This window comes from Amphiprion ocellaris, chromosome 19 (genome assembly GCF_022539595.1).
Source record: "Amphiprion ocellaris isolate individual 3 ecotype Okinawa chromosome 19, ASM2253959v1, whole genome shotgun sequence".
Classification (NCBI taxonomy): Eukaryota; Metazoa; Chordata; class Actinopteri; family Pomacentridae; genus Amphiprion; species Amphiprion ocellaris.
In genome coordinates this window covers 9,634,340-9,654,731 of record NC_072784.1, presented here as the reverse complement: position 1 = coordinate 9,654,731, position 20,392 = coordinate 9,634,340, and the positions used below count along the sequence as shown (strand labels likewise).

Sequence of the window (20,392 nt, the reverse complement as noted above, 5' to 3'; positions counted from 1 at the left end):
TCGGTGTAAAAAGTTTATTTACACTTTGATGCCAAAAAAAACACAGACAGAAGGAGCTGAATGTGGATGAAGGTGAGAGAGCGACATCTAGTGGACGAAGAGCAAAAGAAGAGAAACAGAGAAAGAAAAGAAATGAGAAGAATAAAACGTCCATCAGATGAGTGAACTGCTGCAGAGAAACACCAACCAGTTGGTGAGACTGAGGTCAGTTTTAGGAGGCTGAAACACAGACAGAGACACCAGGTAGTTGACTTTTAGAACCTGCAAACAGGCTCTACTAATCTAAACTAGAATATAAACAAAAAAAAAAAAAAAACGAAAAGCAAAAAAGTATCATTTGAATTTGTATCTGTCTGATGCAGCCACACCTTTTGAAACACAAAAAAGATTTTCCCATTAATATTTCATGATAATATTTCAGACTGTGTAAAATTTCAAGGGTGTCCGAAAACTTTTTTCCACCACTGGATCCATATTTCTAGTAAAACACAGTCTTTGGTGTACATTTCACCAACTTTTGAGGCTCTAACTTCAGTAGAATCTGATGTGTGGAAAGCCTGACAGGACAAGGTTCCAGTTTTCAGATATTTAGACGAAATGTTGATGTGACTTCCTGGTAGGAAACAGAAACTGGTGTTCATCGGGGTCTAGATGTTGGTGTTCTATGTGTGGACTTAGAAACTGCTTCATGTTTTACATCTGAGGCTGATTTTGATGAATGAGTCCACAGTGAGGAAAGGAAAAAAGACAACTGCTGTTTGGAGTTTAGACAGTTAAATGCTCTCAATAACTAACTGGACTAATGTGAGTCAGAAGTTGTTACCTTCAGTCCAGATGTGTCCAGAGGTTGTCCGTCTTGTCGCACTGACAGGAGTCGAGCTTTCCCGCTGGTTGGGTACCCCTCCTCCACCTCCAGGTGACACACCAGTGACGCCGTCTTCAGGTAGATCAGGAGGCGCTGAGCAGGACGCCAGTCGATGGCGAAACTGCAAACACAAGACGTGTTGTTTAGGAAAGGAGTTCTGAATGAGAACTTTTATTAATCACTGATCGGAGGCCTCACCTGGATCTCAGCGCCTGGATCTCCGACAGCAGCTCCACCTGCCCCACGTAACACTGCACCACCCCCAGCAGGGCGGCGCTCAGCTCCACCCGCCGGCCCGACATCCAGTCGTCCACCAGACCGACCGTCCCGTCACTAACCTGCAAACAGAGAGATGCTGTGGACTCACCTGGACGCTACAGGTTCAGTGTGAAGGAGACAATCTGTCCATCAATACAACTGAACCAAACAGACACACGACAGTTGCAGCTGCTGATCTGCTCTCACAACACGTATGAACAAACAACAGCTCCGAGCGACACACAAGAGACACAAAACAACAGCAAAGGCACACAAGATGAAAACAAAAAGACAGAAGACACGACGTGTTCACAGGACAGAACTACAGGAAGTGTTAAAGTGCAGCAGAGCGGAACAGACACCGATGAAGTTAAATCTAAATCTGGTTTTTGATTTTTGTCAATGCATTAACTTTGTGAATACAACTGGGGTCAGACAAACAAAAGCAAATGTTTTCTTCAAAAGTGATTCTGACTCAAGAGATACAGGAGCCTGATGACATCATCAACACCTGGAGGCTACCTGCAGTCTGAAGCGGTCGTCATGGCTCCAGGTGACTGACAGCTTCAGCGGCTCCAGCTCACTGGATGACAGGGTGGAGGCGGGCCATGGCCTGAGCTCCACACACAGCTCTGATTGGCTGAAGGTCAGCACGTTGATCTGCATGACGTCCTGGACGGCGTACAGGTGGGTCTGCAGCCTGACAGGTGGACAGGAAGCAGAGTCAGCGACCAATCAGAATATCCGAACCAGGGGTCACGTAACATCGCTTCACTTACTCGTCTCTGAGTCGCTGCCAGTCAATCAGTTGACCGAGTGCTGCCTCTGACTCCGCCCTCAGCTGGCTCAGCTGACGATCACATGACTGCAAAGCATCCTGGGCCTTCTGCAGAGACTCCTCCAGCTGTGCACACTGCCGCTTCTGGAGGAGACGAGGAGACAAGGAGCGGAGACAAGGAGATGAGCTTTGAGGAGGAGAGCATATGTGTGTGTGTGTGTGTGTGTGTGTGTGTGTGTGTGTGTGTGTGTGTGTGTGTGTGTGTGTGTGTGTGTGTGTGTGTCTGACCTTGCTGTGCAGCTGTTGAACCAGCTGTGTGAGTGTGTTTCTTCTGTTGTGTATTTGCTGGACTCGGTCCTGCAGAGATCTGAGCATCGTCTCCGTCTCCTCCAACCCCGACCTGCTGTCTGCCTTCAGAGCCTTCCACCTGCCGTGAGCTCCGCCCTCTGACACACACACACACACACACAAGTGTAAACATTACAGGTGGGTGGACATCTAGACAAAGCTGACAAGTCAAAACTTTTTCAGATGGGTCAAGACCTCAGTGTTTCCATGAGTGTGTACTGTGTGGTTACTGTATGTATTTACCAGGCTGGGGAGGGCAAGACTGCGTCATCAGTTGCTGGGCAGATTCGAGACCTTCCAGGAGCGACATCATTGAGTCCAGAACAAACACCTGACGCCACAAAACTTTCTGGACTCTACGACTTTCCTACACACAGACACACATAGCTGTCAGCATCATGTGATCATGATCATTTTATCAATATATAGAGATACATTATTTATAGAAGTGCTATATCAATAAACTAACCACCATCAAATACTTGTAGTTCAGGTTAACAAAATATTTATCGTCTCTTTATCACATGATGTTATGCTTTAACATCAGGTTATATTAAATCATCGCTTGTTATCTATTTTTAATTGCCCCTTGCAGAATTTCTTTTTAAAAACTGATTTGAAATAGATTGAATTAAAGTGAATTTAACTGATACGCGACTTATACGATCGATTTTGTGGTGTTTTAAACGTGCTTTACAAACAGCATTATGACTGGCTGAGTAGCACTGTGGAGGAACACACCGTGAGGTTGAGAACCATCCGGGCTGCTTCGGCACAGTCCGGCTCCGGGTCTCCACAGGGGTCCAGGAGAACCGGGTCACAGCGTTGCAGCGCACTGAAAGCAAACAAACAATAAACAAACAAACAGAGCTTCATGTAACAAACGTCATTTAGCTTTAGTTAGCTTCAGTTAGCTCACTATCACCGCCCACTGCCAGTAATTCTCGTGTTTTTAAAGATTTTAGGTTTATAATTCTGGACATAAAACTTCGGCCTGAACGTTAAAGTGGTTCTAAAACACTTCAAATGAATCCTCAACATGTTTACTGCCAACATAAAGCCGTAAATATTTAATATTTTCTGACACTTACGCTCCAACCTCCGCCATTTGTGTTTTGAAATGTCCGCGGTACTATGAGTTTTCTGATTGGCCGGCTGTCCCTGACGTTTTAAGCCGTAGAGCCAATCATCGGCTAGCTAAAAAAAACCTTTATTTAAAAAAAAAAAAGGTATAAATTAACCAACAGTGACACCAACCGACCTGAAGTAAAACTGCATAAACAGAAAAAACTGAATGAGACGAAACGTATGAAAAGACAACGAAACAAATTTAAAGGCATTCGAAGATGTAGAACATTAATACAATAAATAAATACATACAATTCCTCTTCTACTGTTTTTAAGCTTCTGTAAGAACAACTTCGCTTGATTAAATTTCACACAAATAATATTGTTGTAGCTCTAATGATTGTGAATAATCATCCATTCTGTTTTGAAATGTATGATAATACCAATTGTTTATACTTTGTCATTTACTGTTCCCATTTTATTATGCTCATTTTTATTATTTATATACTGAAAATGTATAATTAGGATTGTTTATCATTTTTTAAACAGAAAAAAAGATTTATAATTGCAACATCAACCAAAATAAAAACAGGAAATAAATAAAAATACACAAGTAACCAAGTAAAATATCGTATTGGTATTCCTGTGAGTTTTTCATTCTTAGTAGTATCATTATGACGATTAGCATGTACTACTAGTTTTATTACCATTAATGCTCATTTCAGTATTGCTGTTCAGTATTAGTATCATTATTAGTATTCGTAGGAACAGCAGTATTGATATTCATAAAAATCGTAATATTAGTATTCGTACTGCTATTAATGTTAGTATTAATATTAATTGTAGCATCATCACAATTAGGATTTGTATTAGTGTTATTATTAGTGTTAGCTTGTATCAATAGTTTGTGTTAGTATTTTGTTTGCATTAGTATTCACATCAGTATTACTATTCGTGTCATTGATAGTATCATAATTAATTCTAATGTTAGAATTCATATTGCTACTAGTGTTGCTATCTGTATTATTAATGTCATATTATCAGTATCAGTCGTGTCGCTGTGTGCTGACTGAGCATGCTCCGGTGCAGGAGATGCAGCTGCAGCAGTGCATGTCCTCGGCTCAGGTCACGTGCTCCTGTGTTGACTGAGGAGAAATCAAATCAGAGCTCTGCAGCCCGGAGGCTAACGGCTAACCGAGCTAACGGAGCTAACGGTCCGCAGCCGGAGGTTTAACCCAGAAAACCGCCGAAATCCGAGTATGAGCTAAACGACGGAGAGGCGGTGACGCTCGCAGGTAACAATTATCTCACCTGTCCGGCTGTGAGCTGATGCTGCACAGGTCTGCTGCTAATGCTAACACAGGGCTAGCAGGCTGGGCTAGCAGGGTTAGCTAGCGCCAACAAGCAGCGGCGTACAGAGCGCTGTGCTGCGGTTCAATCTGACCGGACAGATGTTCAGTATTACTGCAAACAGCTGGAGAACAGATGAGCGCGGAGGCTAACATGTTAGCTTAGCATCCTATATACAGCCACAGCCGGGCCGGTGTTAGCCAGGAGCTAATGTAGCTAGCTTGAGGAACAGCCACAGAATCGCAGTTTGTTCTGATTTAAGGAGCAAAATAAACGAGTCCGGAACCAGAATGTGGATGTTAAATAAAATGATGGGTCTGATTGTTGACCGGCTGCAGGATACAGGCCAGTTTACTGAATGAAGAAGGTTTATTGAGGTCTGATGGTAGAAAGCACTGGACTGGTCTTTATTTAAATATATTCACCAGAACAGGAAAGCAGGTTTTAAACAGTCTGCAGAGACACCACTGTTAAATAATCCACAACTGCTCTGGATGGAGAGAAAGCAGCAGCAACCACATTTCTTCTGGTCACAAACAGAATGAAGGTTTCTCTGCTCAGAAATCTGCAGAATCTCTATGTGAACCTCCTCCAGGCCTGAGCAGCTCATAGATCACGAAACTGTTAGAACTGTAATGAAGGTCCAGTTGGACCAGCAGATCAGACTCAGTGTCAGGTTTTGGTCTGATGGAGAAATATTCTGTTTTTCTATCAGATCAGAGCAGGACTGTGATTAAACACAAAAAAAATCTGTTTGTTCTTCAGGAAAGAAAAAACATTTTTCTCTGTTTTGTTGATGAATGAATCGGATCAATAATATTCAGTGATTGTGTTTCAGGGTGATCAGGTGTGTGTTATATCTGCAGCAGGATGCCCATCCCTCCCCCTCCTCCTCCACCAGGGGGACCCCCACCTCCCCCCACCTTCAGCCAGGTAAGGACGCTCATCGTCATCATCATCATCATCATCATCATCATCACCTGTTCATGTCCTTTATGATGACAGGACAGGCCTGTGAGCTTCTGTTTAACGTGATGAATGGGATAGAACTAGAAGAGTTAATAATAAACCAACACAGAGAGAAACAACACACAAATGAACAGAAACAGAAAGCATAAAACACATTTATAGTGGCTTCTTTACTTCTTTACTCCAAAGGTCATGTGTTAATGTGATTTCCAGTTAAATGTGTTGAGGTTAGTGGTGGGCCGATCGATCCAAATATTGCTAATATCGATACCAGCGTTGGTATTGATATTCAACCATACCTGTGTAAAGATATCAATACTTTAAATTAATGTAAAAATGCATCTTAAAACAGCATTTCCTATTTCAGTAACAGAAGTATTGAACACATATTGACCAAACCGTCAAAAATGAACACTGTTTAAGGAGGTCATCCCTCACGTTGTGATTTCATCGGCAACCCAGATTCTTGCGTGATGCACAGAAAACCGACCCAGGAATTAGTCTGAGTCTTAGACCCTGTCAGCATTTACAACCCCATCTTCCAGATCTGGACCATATACAGCGCCTAACCTTTGTTCTAAACCTACACATTACTGAAAAACTTAGTCTGGAGTATTGGTATCAGTATCTGCGATACTGGCCTTGTATTTGCTTGGTATTGGATCGATACCAAATCTTGCAGTATCACACACCACTAGTTGAGGTCCTGCTTGTTTCCTGCCTGTCGGGTTTAATTTACCCTCACTGCCGCCTTAACTGCCCCTCTGCTTCCCCCAGGCCAACACCAGCCCCCCGAAGCTCAGCAGGGACGAGGCCAAAGGTCGCGGCGCTCTGCTGTCTGACATCTGTAAAGGCACCAAGCTGAGGAAGGTGGCGGTGGTGAACGACCGCAGCGCTCCGCTGCTCGACAGTAAGACTCAAACACCAAAGAGCCAAACACCCCCCACAGAGCACCCATACATTCGCTTATACCAATACCTACACCAGCAGCAGAGCCAGCCCAAACAGCAGGGGGCGCCGCCCGAGGAGCCGCACAGGACCGAGGACAGCCAGAGTAAGACCTCCATCTCTCTGATACTACGGCTGCTGCAGGACGCTGCTCAGTTTAAACAGCCGCCATGTTCCTGTCCACGGGGGGGCGGGGTCAGGAGATCAGCTGACCTGTAGGAGATCAGCTGACCTGTAGAAGATGATTGATCAGGCACTGTTCTATGTAGTAGGTGATTTGGGATGAAATGATCCTTAATTCAAAGAACCAAAGGAAAATGTACATTTTTAAAGTCAGTAACGGTCTGTAAAATGTTCCCCCACTTTGAAGGACTAGCGATTTTCATTGATGATTTTGAGAGTTTATATGCAGTTTCCCCACTTGGATGCTTTGTCTGCCTGTTTTTAGCTGGACTCCACTCATTGATCAGACAGTTGCTTTCTTTTCTTTCTGTCTTATATTTTGCAGTGGTAGCACAGTAACAGGTTAACAAAGACAGCAACTTCACAAGTCCATAAGTTGATGAGTTAAGATAAGTTAAGATGAAAAACCTTCAAACAATACACACAGGAACAGTGTTCACATTATCAGCAAATAGTAGCAAACATTCCTTATGCAACAATTTCACCTCATTGACATAAATGTGATTTTACTTAATTTATGTTTGTCATTTTTAACATTACATAAACTGAAGCAAACAAATTATGAGCTAAATGACGGAGTTACCTTTAACCCAGTCTTGTACCACATGGATTTACTGCATTTTAAAAGAGGCAGTTTATCACATTTTAACATATTTGCTCTTAATATTTTTTATCAGAATTTTTAAACATATTTCTACTTTTTAATTTATATTTTTTAAAATTATCTATTCAAAATGCATGAAGAGATTTTTGTAAAATGCAATCTTTTACAAACCCAGTCAATAAATGAATAAAGTCCAAATAACAAACCCACCATTACAAAACGGAACGAATTAACTGATATTTTAACCGTAGCTAGAAACCTCTAATTAGCACCATCATCTGCCTGCAATCTTATCTAAAACTGAGCGATTAGAAACACATGACAGCTATTCACACACAGACATAAAAAAAGACGAGGAAAACATGAGGCTCTGATTACCTCCTGAAATGTCACGATTCAGTTCAGAGGATTCAAATAAGTTGTACAGAAACACATCAGATTCAGATTTTGCTGTTTGTTCATGTTTGTTTCTCACGTTTTTCCCGTCGCTCATCTGACGCTCGCTTCTGTTTGTGTCTCCGTTTGTACTTTGACTGCAGTGAAGGCTCTTCATATTCCTGCTATAACTCCTGTTTCTTTGGGCTCTGTGGTCTCAGACTGCAGGTTGAACTGTTGGTTGGTGGAAGGTGACGGAGCGGCTGCTTAAACAGACGCTGCAGCTTCCTGCACAGCTGCACTGGTGCTGCGTCAGGTCACACGTCTGCCGTCCACGCAAAGTTTCCTTCCTGAACAGAGAGTCACATGAATCCTCCAACAGCAGCAGGCCTTCATTTAAAATGACTTCTACTGACTTACATGTGGTTCAGAGCATTTGATCTGATGGAATCTGTCACTACGTTTCAGGGCTTTTGATTCTAACTGGTTTGTTCAGTGATACTGATGACCAATAATTGACAATATAAATATTTGGATCTGATAGACATCAATCACGCAAAATGCGTTTGTTTTTAATTACAAGAGAACGTTCCTGAACTTGTGACGCCTGAGTGGGCGGCAGACGTCTGATTTTTGGCAGAATGAAGCTTCATATTTGCTGCACAGCTCTGAGGATCCTGCTGAAGGATATTTCTGATTAATCTCAACTCGGCTCTGATTTTTACCCGCATTAACATCACGAATCGCCTCCTGCTGCTGTCACAGAATCAGTTTTCTGTTTTCTCCTGCAGGAAAGTTCAACACAGACATGAACCGAGTTGTAATCAACCAGAACTATCCTTTAAAAGCAGCTGCAGACACTTTATCTCACAGTAGAGCTGGAACAGACACAAAACCAATCAGATTCTTTGATTTTTAGTTTTTACATGATGTGAAAAACGTCTGTCCTCGACATGGTGAGATAAGAGCAAACTCTGGTACAAACCAATACAGCACTAACATGCTTATTGTTCAGTCATCATGAATTTATTTCCATCGTACAATGAAATACGTCACAACATCAAGTTGGTGGAAAAGATTCCTAAAAGTGTGAACGAAAACGAAAGAATAATTAATTTAGTCAGCAAAACTACATTAAAGTGCCGTCAGTTACAGCTGTGTGTTAAACAGAAACACATGCAGCGCTACAACCGAAGCTCTCAGAGTTTAGTAGCAAACATTTGTTTCCAATAAAACTTCTGTTATTAGCCGTTAGCGACTAGCTGTTTGTTTTCACGCTGTGGAACAAAACGTTTCATTTATTTCAGAAAGTTTTCAGTTTTTCATCAGAGCTAATGAACACATTTGGGACCGACTGACTTTAAACAGCAGAACACGTGTTAGCTTAGCAGCATTCATGCTACTAACTACCCATAATGCAACACTGTACAAGAGTCATGATGTGACCTTTATTTACCTACCTTGTCTTGGTGTAGTTTGGCTTTTTTCCAGCCCTACCTCACAGATAAAATGTCTTAGAGTCAATAAAATGTTGTGATTAATTATTGCTGAATTAGTGAGCGTACAGCTCTGATCATCTGTGATGTCATAAATTATAATTAACGTGTTTCCGACTATTGTGCTGTCGATGACGTCGCCGGAGCTGCGTGGGAGCGTAAACATTTCAATTTAAAGTCACCTCACCTCATCTCCCCCCCTCACCTGAGTGTAGTCGCCTGACCTCACCTGCATCCCGCCTCACACACTAACTCATCCGTCGTCGTGATGTCATCGTAGTGTCGTCATAGTGTCAGTGTAGAGCAGCGCCCCCCAGAGGCAGAGCCTTCACTCACCTGTCCAATGGTTGTGGTTCTCAGAGCCCAAAGGAGGCGGAGCCGCAACAGCAGGAGCCAATGGGAGCGGAGCATCCAGCCCATCAAGTTCTACTCCACCAATCGGAGGCCTGTTCACAGGTGGAGTTCCCAAACTGAGGCCAGTCGGAGGTGAGGAGCGAATAAATGTTTTTATTTTTAATTACTCCACCAAGGAACGGCGAAGTTATGTGACGATTGGCATTCGTTTGTTTGTGAATCTGTCTGTCCATGTGCAACATTACTCAAAAATGGACCAACAGATTTGGATGAAATTTTCAGGGAAGGTCAGAAATGACACAAGGACCAAGTGATTAGATTTTGGCAGTGATGCAGCTTATAGTCTGGATCCACGGATTTGTTAAGGATTTCCCATTAGGAGATATAGCTGCTGACACGGCGTCGCTGTAACCATGACGTGTGTCAGTTACCTGCTGATGGATCACATGATTGCGATCCTACTACAAAATGACTTTGATTTATCAGTTGGAAATCATACAAGGAACAAATGATTAAACTGTGGGGTGTTTCTGAGTCCCATCAATTCCCGCCGTCCGCTACATATTTAGGTCACATGATGTAGCAAACCCCAGCCAGACAATGGTGAAGCTCTTGATGTTTCACAAAGCCTTTATTTACGTTCAGCCATCAGCCTTATTTTGAAAACAAATTCACCTTTCTGTCCTTCACTCCTTTCTTCAGGGAAACACCATAAGAGCTTGTCTCCATTGCAGCTGCTTCTAAGTTTAGACACATCCTTTGTTAGACAGCAACAGCTGGAATCGTTTTCTTTCATCTTTATGTGAATTTTCGGACTTTTTGCCAGCGTCTTTGTCATGTCAGGAAACCGCCTCTTAGATAAACACTTCCTATGCCGCTGGAATGGTGACAAAATAAAAGCCCGTAATATTAAAAATACACCTTCAAAATAAAAGCATGGCGGGAATGGTTATTTTAACACTAGCAAAACAAAGGCTTGCCAAAAGTGATTAACTGATCAACAGACCTTTATAAGAGTAATTTACATGCAATTTGGTATTCATACATAACATGCACATGCATAACACATGCTTGTACTCAGCGCAAGGTCATTTTTTATTAAAGATTTCTTCCGTCGGAAATGATACGTCAACTGAGCAACCTTGGCGGAGTACTGCGCCGAGTGCTCTTGCTGTTTATCTTGTTATTTAACAATTCTCATCATTTATTTATACTTTTGCATTATTTTATATTTTCCTTATTTTATTTCCTTGTTTTTGGTTTATTTTTTAATTTTTTTTGTATTTTGTTGGTACAGTTTATTATGAAATTTATAGTTAATTTTGATTTGTTTTGAATATTTGTAACATTTTGTAATTGTGATTTTTAGTTTTTTTTTTTTTTTAAAGCTTTTCACTAATTACATTTCTGTGTTTTTCTTACTTTTTCTTTTCCTGTTGTATTTTTAATTGATTGTTTATGGTGATAATGTGTTCATAAATACTTGATTTGTATTTTTAGCCCACCGTTGTTATTGTTTGTTCATTGTTTGTTTACAGACGGCTCCTCTGGACGTTCTCCCTCCACTCGTGGCGCTGCACCTCGCCCTCCCAGCCATCGTCATGACGATGCAGAGAGCCCCTCCCCTCAGGCGTCGTCGCCAATGGAGACGAGTCGCTCCCAGCGCCCCTCCCTCCCCAACCTGTCCCCCTCCTCCCCCTCCTCTGCAGGCTCCTCCCCCTCCACCGGCATGAAGCACTCCTCCTCCGCCCCCCCTCCGCCTCCACCCCTCTGTCGCCGTGGCAATGCCCCCTCCCCTCCCTCCTCCTCCTCCTCCTACAACAGAGAGAAGCCCCTCCCCCCAACTCCCAACAACACCCCGCCCCTCCCCTCCAAACCTCCTCCGTCTCCTGGCAACAGCAGGCGCCCGCCCACCTCAGGAGGAAACCCTGCCTCCACCCCTTCCTCCTCCTCTCTGGCCCCACCCCCTCCGCCTTATCGCATCACTAACGGTCCAACCGTCGGCGGCGAGGCAGTGCCCGAACTGCCACAGCGCCACAACTCGCTCAGCAACAAGAGGACCGCCCCCTCACCTGGAGGCCACACCCCCACCAGAGGCCCTGCCCCTCCACCCCCACCTGCGTCACCCACCCCCTCCCAGCAGGGCGCCAACAGGCCACCGCCCCCTGTCAGAGAGCCGCCAGGTCGAGGAGCAGGTGAGGGTTCAACACGCTAAGTGATGTCATCAGGTTACACAGGAAACAGGTGCATTATGGGAAATGTAGGTCCAGTGAGTTTCTGTCACAACTTTTTACAGCCTTATTTTCTGTATTATTGATTGTTTTTTAGGCAATTTTTAAAAAGATGCTTCCAATTTTTTCATCCCATTAATTGAATTTGATATATTTAATTAGTTTTATTGAACTGATTTTAAATTTTTAGCTCTGTTGTTGCTTCACTCATTTTATATATGAATAAATATGTTTTCTTTCATATTTACATTAATGTGAATATTTTAATTGCAATATTTTTTCCTTCATTTGTATTATTTCAGATTTTTACTTTATGTAACAAATAATATAATTTAAATGTATTGTATGTTAGATTATTGATAATAATTTTTTTATAATTTTCAGTATTTGGTTGTAACTTTTTACTTAATAAAATATTTTTATTTATCAGATACATTTAGTTATTATGTGTTGGTACATTTACTTTGATCTATTAGATTTTTTAAAATTACTGTTTTTAGCATCTGTATTGATCAGCTTTATTGATGAAATGATCAGCCGTATTGACAAATTGATCAGCTGTGTTGACGTATTGATCAGCTGCGTTGATGTATTGATCAGCCGTATTGACAAATTGATCAGCTGTGTAGACGTATTGATCAGCTGTGTAGACGTATTGATCAGCTGTGTTGACGTATTGATCAGCTGTGTTGACGTATTGATCAGCCGTATTGATCAGCCGTATTGATGTATTGATCAGCCGTATTAATGTATTGATCAGCTATACTGACAAATTGATCAGCTATGTTGACGTATTGATCAGCTGTGTTGACGTATTGATGTATTGATCAGCTGTATTGATGTATTGATCAGCTGTATTGATAAGCTGTATTGATCAGCTGTATTGACGGATTGATCAGCTGTATTGATGTATTGATCAGCTGTATTGATCAGCTGTATTGACGTATTGATCAGTTGTATTGACGGATTGATCAGCTGTATTGAGGTATTGATCAGCTGTATTGACGTATTGATCAGTTGAATTGATCAGATATATTGATCTCCCCCTCAGCTCCTCCTGTTCCGGTCCAGTCGTCGTCGAGGGCGGGTGGCAGAGAAGCTCCGCCTCCTCCCCCCTACAGGACACATGGTAGCCCCTCCCTCTCCTCTGACCCCCCCACCAGAGGAAAGCCCCCTCCCCCTCCCACCCGCACCCCCGCCGCTCCTCCCCCGCCTCCCCCTCCCCTCCGCAACGGACACTCCTCTTCCTCCTCCTCCATCCCTCGCTCCTTTGTTGGTGAGTCCACCTCTGTCTGTCCATCATCTGTGTTATTGATTAACAACCCTTATTGGCTTCTCAATCAGTCGATCAGTTTTTTACTTTGTAGTCTAATTAACAGAAAAATATTAGTTGCTATTATTTTTGATTTTGCTACTGAACATCTCAAATTTAGTCGCAATTTTAGGTGTTTCTTGCTTTTCACTGACATGAAAGAGTCTTTTTTGTAACTTCTTGTCAGAAATCCTAATTAAATTGACTTGATTCAGTGAAAAGCCTCAATAAGGGGACTCTTCTAGCACATATTTTATTACAGGGCTCTGTTGGTGAATCTTTGTTTATTCTTTTCATGGTGCTTTCCTCCATCCATCTGTTCTCTCCTCTTTCCTTCATCCAACTGTAATTGTTGATTCTGTTGCTGCATCCTGATCTGACTTGAAGTGTTTTGGTTGAAGAAGTGGGAAATGGAATGAACTCATGTCTCCTCCTCCTGCAGATGATTTTGAGTCCAAGTATTCGTTTCATCCTCGGGACGACTTTCCTCCTCCAGACGAGTACAGACATTTCACCAAGATCTACCCCAGCAAGGCCAACAGAGGTGCATATTTACTTCTTCTACTGTCTTTATGTGATTGTTAGCATTTATTTATAGTCAGAATTTTCAAAAATTTATTTATTAAGCACTTTAAAACAACCAGAGTTGACCAAGGTGCTGTAAAGAAGAGTAAAAATATGATCAAAAGATAAAAATAATAAAACTAAGATAAAAATAATAGAACTAAAAGCAAACTACACAATACAACATAAACAATAAATAGACTAATCATACTGGACTTCCCATTCCAGATACAATGTACGCGCACACAGAAACAACAAATCTACATGACGTGAAAAGACATTAATGATATGTATTTAATATTTTGGGGTTGTTTTATTGAATTATCAGAAGTGTTTGAAGGCAGCAGATGTTGCTGAAGTTGCACTGGAAACTGTTTCTGCTGATAGTGCTAAGCTAATGCTAAAACCAAGAGACTAGCTCTTAGCATGTGGCTAACGCTAGCTGTAGCAACGTAACATGTTTCCTCTGTTTGTTTGCTTTTTAGTTTCCGTGATGAGAGGAGCTCCTCCACTGCCACCTGTCGGCAGGTGAACAAGGAAGAGCGGCACACACCTGGAACACACACACACACACACACACACACACACACACACACACATACTCTCTCTCACACACACACACACACACACACACACACTCACTATCCCGTCATCCTCGCCTTCTCCATTGTCGCCTCATCTGTACTCACAGCTGATTGGCTGAAGAGAGGGGCAGACCAACCAATCAGAGAGAGACGGGCGAATTGAAGGACCAGGGAGCAGGAAGTGGCTTCAGAGACGAAACAGGAAGTGAAGATCCTGGTCTGTCGCCTGCTGGTTACACTGTTTAGTTTGCACCTGCACTTTTTGTTTTTACACGTGAAGCCGCTGCAGAGGAACGACACGTATGTTCAGCCTGAACACGTGAAGAGTTTGTTCTCTTCAGAGAAAACCAGTTTGAACCGACAGTCGCTGAATCTGAACATTTAAAGCAGCAGTTCAATGTTTTGAGACACTTGGAGCTTAAATCAATCAATAGATGTAGATCAGCTGTTCTGATTATCGATTAAAGTTGTTTCACATCCAGACCTGACAGAAGAAATGATGACATCATCAATTAATACAACAAAAAGTTAAATTTGCTTCACAGGATGTGGAGCTGCTCCTGTAATGATCAGAACTCGGAGGTCCTGATAAGCCGCAGCGACCCAGAACTGGACCTGGACCTGGACCTGGGCCTGGGCCTGTGCCTGGACCTGGGCCTGTGCCTGGATGTTACGGGTCCATAAACTGAAATTCTTGTGGTGTCGTGTTTAAGTCTGGGATGAAAACACTGTAAATACTCACCTGCTTCTTCATCAACATTACTAAACACACCTGTCCTGGTGATGTCATCACCTGTCCTGGTGATGTCATCAGTGTGACCTCCAGCAGACAGACGTCAGGTTCTGAGCAGGTCAGGTCTTAATGTGCCAACACAGACTGAAGTGAGCCCCAGAAACTCACCTGAGATCACCTGAGGTCAGCTGACTCCTCCTCCTTCAGCGGATCGTACCATGCTGGTGAACTGTAGGGGTGGGTGATGGAACAAACCATCCAACTGAAAGTCTTCCTGCAGCGACGACAAACTGAACTTAGTGTCGACTTTATTTCTGCGTTTTGTCTGTGTGTGTCTGTGGATGTGTGTGTGTCTGTCTGTGTGTGTGTCTGTGGATGTGTGTGTGTGTGTGTTCTCTACATGCAGTGTTAAGTAATTTCCCATGATTCTTGACTGTTTAGGCAGAAAAGCAGCAGCAGAAGTTTCAGAAGTAAATCAGAATCTTTTCTGATCAACGCTTTGATTACATCAGAAAATCATCAGATTCATCAATAATTTAAAGTCTTTTTCATTCTCAGACTTTCAGAAGAACAAGTTTAATTTATTGAGAATAAAATCTTGATGTTGAGAGTTAAAAGTCACCTTTCTTAAAACTACTGTTAATTTATGGTCAAAATTAAAAAAAAAAAAAAAAAAAAAACAGCAACATTCAAATACAAATGAAGAGAAAAAAGTGAGAAAACTAAAGTTCATTTGATTTTGTCAGGATTAATTTAAAACGTTATGATGGTTAAATTCTACAGTAAAACCTCATGAAGTCACATTAAAGCCACAAAAGAATCGTTTTAACATGTTTGTTGTAATAGCCATAGAATTTTAATTGACAATATCACAGAATTCAAATATTAACAAGTAAAAGTGTTTTTCATGAGTAAAACAATAATTAATATTACAAGAAAAATCTTTTTATTTCTAAAGCATACAAAAGTAAATTGTTGATTTTAGGTACAAAATGATAATTTGAGTACATTTTTCATGTTTATGTCATAATTTTACAAATAACAAAATCACAACTAAATATCACAATAATTCTACTAACAAACAAGTCACAATATTAAGAGTAAAAAGATAAAAATGTGATAAAAGTGTTGACAAAAGTTGTAAAACAAATTCAGAATGTTCAGTTTTTCTCCTAAAAGTAAACCAATATTCCAATAATGTGATTTTTTTTTTTTTGGGTTAAATGTAAGACTTTTATTGTGACATTTGCTTTTTTGGCAAATACTTGTAACTTTGGTTTTACAATAATATTACTCATCAGACATTTAAACGTCCTAAATGAAGATATTTCTGTGTAATATTTAATTTTTTTATTCACATTTCCCTCAACATTGACTTTATCTGAAGTTATTTTAGATTTTATTCTTTTAATGTTGTGACTTTTTTGTTTAAATATTTTTGGAACATTTAATTTAGTTGATTTTAAACTTTACTCATTATTTTCATCATAATTTTGCTTTTTTGGGTTTAAATATAGACTTTAATAATATTTCATACTTTCTGTGTAAAAATTGAGACATTATTGATCTCACAGTGACTTTTCCCTCAACATTAACTTTCTGACATAATTTGAGCTTATTTCTGTTTGACTTTTTCCTTGAAATTAATATGACCAAACATCTAAGTGTTTTAAATTAAGACTTTTTAGTCATTAATAATCTTTATTCTCAGTGAGTTTCGTCAAATTAAAACTTAGATAACATTTACTTGTTTGTAAAAAATATCATCACTTTATTCTCATGATGTGAATTTTTTTTATAACATTTAGTTTTTTAAATCAAAACATGTCTCTTTCTGTTTATTTCCATTGGTAATCATTTCAGTTCTGCTCTCACTTTCTTGTTGCCTTCTTTTTTGAAATGAGGACAGTTGTCTGTAAATTTGACTCTTTTTTCAGATTATTTTGACTTTTCCCATCTCATCTGTTCGTCTTTTTGTCTCTCAGCTGATAAAACGAACATTTTCTCTCAGTGCTGCTTCTTCTTTTTCTCTGCATGTACGACTGAACTCATGATTTTCATTTAGACATTTACATCATGTGATCGAGCACTTTTCTCAAGTTTTACTGATAAAAATGATTCCAGGTTTGAAGAAAAAAAATGTCTGTTTGAGGATTTCTGTCATTTTCCTGCTCAGCTGAAACGGACTGTTTAATGTGGTTTATTCTCTGGTGTGGATTTTCTTCTTCTGCTTCTTCTTCTTCTTTTGAACTGTTTTTCTTCTTTGGATCTGCAGCTTCAGTTGCAGTTACAGATGCATCATGTCTGAAGTGCAGCTTCCTCCTTGTTTATTTCTGGATTTCCCACCAGACTTTAAAATCAGTTTTATGTTGTGAAGCTCCTGAACAGACAACAGGAACGTTTTAGCTTTTTGCCATCAGACTCCATTTAAAAATGTTCTAATTTTGCATTGTGTCGCTGAGGAGCATTTGTACTTAAAAACCAGCCGTGGCTCTTGTTGCACCTGTGCAGGTGATGCATCTTTACCTGCAGCGTTAAACGCCCTTTCCCCCAACGCCTCGTCTGTTTGCCTTACAAACTGTTTGCTGTAAATCTGTCAGTTAGAGTCTGTACAAAGCTACTAAAACACTGGGAAACGTGTTGCTGGCTGTCTAAGGTGACTTATGTGCTGCAGCGACTGCAGTGATGAATGCGTCCTGCAGCTTCTCTGCAGCTGCGACTGATGCTGAGGTTCAGTCCCAGTCTAACAGCATGCTCTGAAATAAACTCATCAGTTACTGTCACCTCTGTTTGCTCTCAGCAGCTCATTGTCACTGTAAATATAGAAATGTGTCTTAATCAGATTTCCTTCTGCTGAATAAACTCGTAATCAAGAACAAAACAGTGAATCAACTGTAAAAATATAACATCTGTTCACAGACCGATTCAATGACAGCAACATTTTAGAGTCAAACTATTCAAGTGACTGAGTTAAATTTAATTAAAGCTGCAAGCAGCGTTGGACGGGTCCTCGCATTCATGCTGGTCGTCGAATCCACGCACGTCCACCAGGTGGCGCTGCGACCGAGAGTGCATGTTGGCCTATGGATGTGATCAGGGTCAGACTCTGATCACACATGTAAAATTTCAGGCAGATCGGACCATGTCCAGGCTAGTTATAGAGCATTTCCTTCCATCCACCAGGTGGCGCTGCGACCGAGAGTTTATGTCAGCCTATGGATGTGATCAGGACTGGACTCTGATCACACCTGTAAAGTTTGAGGCAGATTGGAGCATGTTTAGGGCAGTTACACAGCAGTTGATGTTTCATGGCGAAGCATCAAAAGTCACGAGGCCGCCATGGCCACGCCCTCAGACTTAAGGTGAACATTTTGATAACTTTTGATCACCCATGCCTGGAGTACATCCTGGTCAAATTTCAGCTCTGTCGGTGTCACCCTGTTTGAGTTTATAGCTTTTGAAAATGTCTAAAAATGAGCCAAAATCATCAAAACGTATGACATATAATTCAAAATGGCCGACTTCCTGTTGGGTTTTGGGCATGGGTGTCAATTACATTTTTGTGTGTCTTGACGAGTTAGATAAGCCTACCAAGTTTCATAATTCTAGCTAAAACGTACTGGCCGTAGTAACTGTTTGAAAATTTCCAGGTGGCGCTATGGAGCCATTTTGCCACACATGTGCAGTTTCCCTAAAATATCAAATGGGTTGCTGGTCCAGATATGTGTGGTAATTTTGGCGAGCGTTTGAGCATTTTTAACCTGTCAAAAAGTACTTTGTTTATTACAGCAACGATGCATTGCCACGGCAACAGTGTTTTATGAATTGTCAAAATCTTCACACTGTGGCATCGTCTAGGCGTAATCACACCGCTGACCAATTTTCAAGATGATATGACAAAGTTTCCGGCAATGGTAGGTGCAAATGTAATGACAATTACTTCCTGTTGCCAATAGGTGGCGCTATGAGTATTTCTAAATTTATGAGTGTGGATATGTTCAGACCCGGACTGGTGTCCACCATATCAAGTTTGGTCCAGATTGGAAGATTTCCAGCTGAGATATTAATAATTCAATTTTCATGGCGAGAAATCGAAATTCGCCGCGCCGCCACAGACACGCCCTTTGATGACGAGCCACCATTTTCTCTGGGAATCATCATCAATGTGTTCTGGCTTATGTCACCAAATTTGAGGTGAATCTGATCAACCTGCTAAGAATAGTACCTCAAAATGTAAAAAATGTCAATTTCCTGCTACCACAAGGTGGCGCTATGACTGAGAATGTATATAACCCCATGGATGTTGTCAGGGCTGGACACTGATCACACGTGAAATTTCAGGCAGATTGGAGCATGTACAGCTGAGTTGGACACCACTTCCTGTTTCATGGCGAAGGATCCATTTTTTTGGGAGTCGCCATGGCCACGCCCTTCGAAATGAGATGAACATTATGATAACTTTTCATCAGGTCGCGTGTTTGCATATATTGGCCAAATTTGAAGTCTCTCGGACTTATACCCGATGAGTTATTAATTAAAAAAAAATTACAGCTAATTCAAGATGGCCGACTTCCTGTTGGTGTTAGGGCGTGGCCATGATTGACTTTTTTGGGTTTCCTGATGTGCTGAATATGCCTACAAAATTTTGTAGCTGTACATGAAACATCGTGCAAGTTGGCCTAATGACCAAATTTTCAATTTTCCAGGGGGCGCTATGGAGCCATTTTGCCCCACACATGCGCAACTCCCATAAAATATCAAATTTTTCGCCAGTTCTGATGAGCATGCCAAGTCTCACATGTTTTGGGGTATGATAAGGCCACCAAAAATGCAATTCAAAAGTTCGCCAAAGAATAATAATAAATAATTCCTTGCATTCCAATAGGGTCTTCGCACCAGTCGGTGCTCGGACCCTAACTAGAAACACTGACTTTAAATTGCAAGTCAACTCAAATCAACTCAACTTTATTTCTAAAGCGCTTTAAAACAGCAGCCGCTGAAACAGAGTGCTGTACAATAAACAACGAAATAAAACATTAAAACAATAAATAAAACATACACATATTAAGACAGCAGCACAATAAAACAGAAGCAGAGTCTCATGCTGTGTTAAAAGCCAGTGAATAAAAATAGGTTTTAAGTTTGTTTTTCAAAACCGCCAGTGAGGGAGCCTCTCTGATGTGCATAGGGAGATTATTCCACAATTTGGGAGCAGCAACAGAGAAGGCTCTATCTCCTCTGAGCTTCCTCCTAGACCTCGGAACCTCCAGAAGCAGCTGAACAGCTGAGGGTTGGTGAGGAGGGATGAGGATGGATGAGGATGGAGCAGCTCAGAGAGGTAGGGAGGGGCCAGACCATTTAAGGCTTTAAGA

General features: G+C 41.3%; 2 protein-coding genes across 5 annotated transcripts; one reads left to right on the top strand and one right to left on the bottom strand.

Annotated features, from left to right (window-relative positions):
- Nucleotides 1-3,400, bottom strand: si:dkey-225f5.4 (uncharacterized). Of its 2 annotated transcripts, none has more exons than XM_055005178.1 (9): nucleotides 3,341-3,400; nucleotides 2,991-3,084; nucleotides 2,493-2,616; nucleotides 2,190-2,347; nucleotides 1,903-2,045; nucleotides 1,646-1,823; nucleotides 1,064-1,203; nucleotides 824-986; nucleotides 1-87 (listed from the first exon to the last, which is right to left on the bottom strand). In XM_055005178.1, exons 1-9 carry the CDS (start codon nucleotides 3,355-3,357, stop codon nucleotides 19-21), a joined length of 1,086 nt encoding a protein of 361 aa, XP_054861153.1. In that variant the 5' UTR covers nucleotides 3,358-3,400; the 3' UTR covers nucleotides 1-18. The 2 variants fall into 2 exon arrangements, with proteins under 2 accessions (XP_054861153.1, XP_023117525.2); XM_023261757.3 differs by having other exon boundaries at nucleotides 1-219; nucleotides 3,341-3,399.
- Nucleotides 3,401-4,418: 1,018 nt separating this feature from the next.
- LOC111562966 (WAS/WASL-interacting protein family member 2-like) lies at nucleotides 4,419-17,803 on the top strand. 3 transcript variants are annotated; one of them, XM_055005175.1, is made up of 8 exons: nucleotides 4,419-4,612; nucleotides 5,506-5,600; nucleotides 6,414-6,690; nucleotides 9,603-9,728; nucleotides 11,135-11,791; nucleotides 12,879-12,956; nucleotides 13,582-13,683; nucleotides 14,189-17,803. In XM_055005175.1, the coding sequence occupies exons 2-8, from the start codon at nucleotides 5,538-5,540 to the stop codon at nucleotides 14,233-14,235; spliced, it is 1,350 nt and encodes a 449-aa protein (XP_054861150.1). In that variant the 5' UTR covers nucleotides 4,419-4,612; nucleotides 5,506-5,537; the 3' UTR covers nucleotides 14,236-17,803. The 3 variants fall into 3 exon arrangements, with proteins under 3 accessions (XP_054861150.1, XP_054861148.1, XP_054861149.1); XM_055005173.1 differs by having other exon boundaries at nucleotides 12,879-13,103; XM_055005174.1 differs by having other exon boundaries at nucleotides 4,420-4,612; nucleotides 6,414-6,546; nucleotides 12,879-13,103.
- The last annotated feature ends 2,589 nt before the right edge of the window (nucleotides 17,804-20,392 follow it).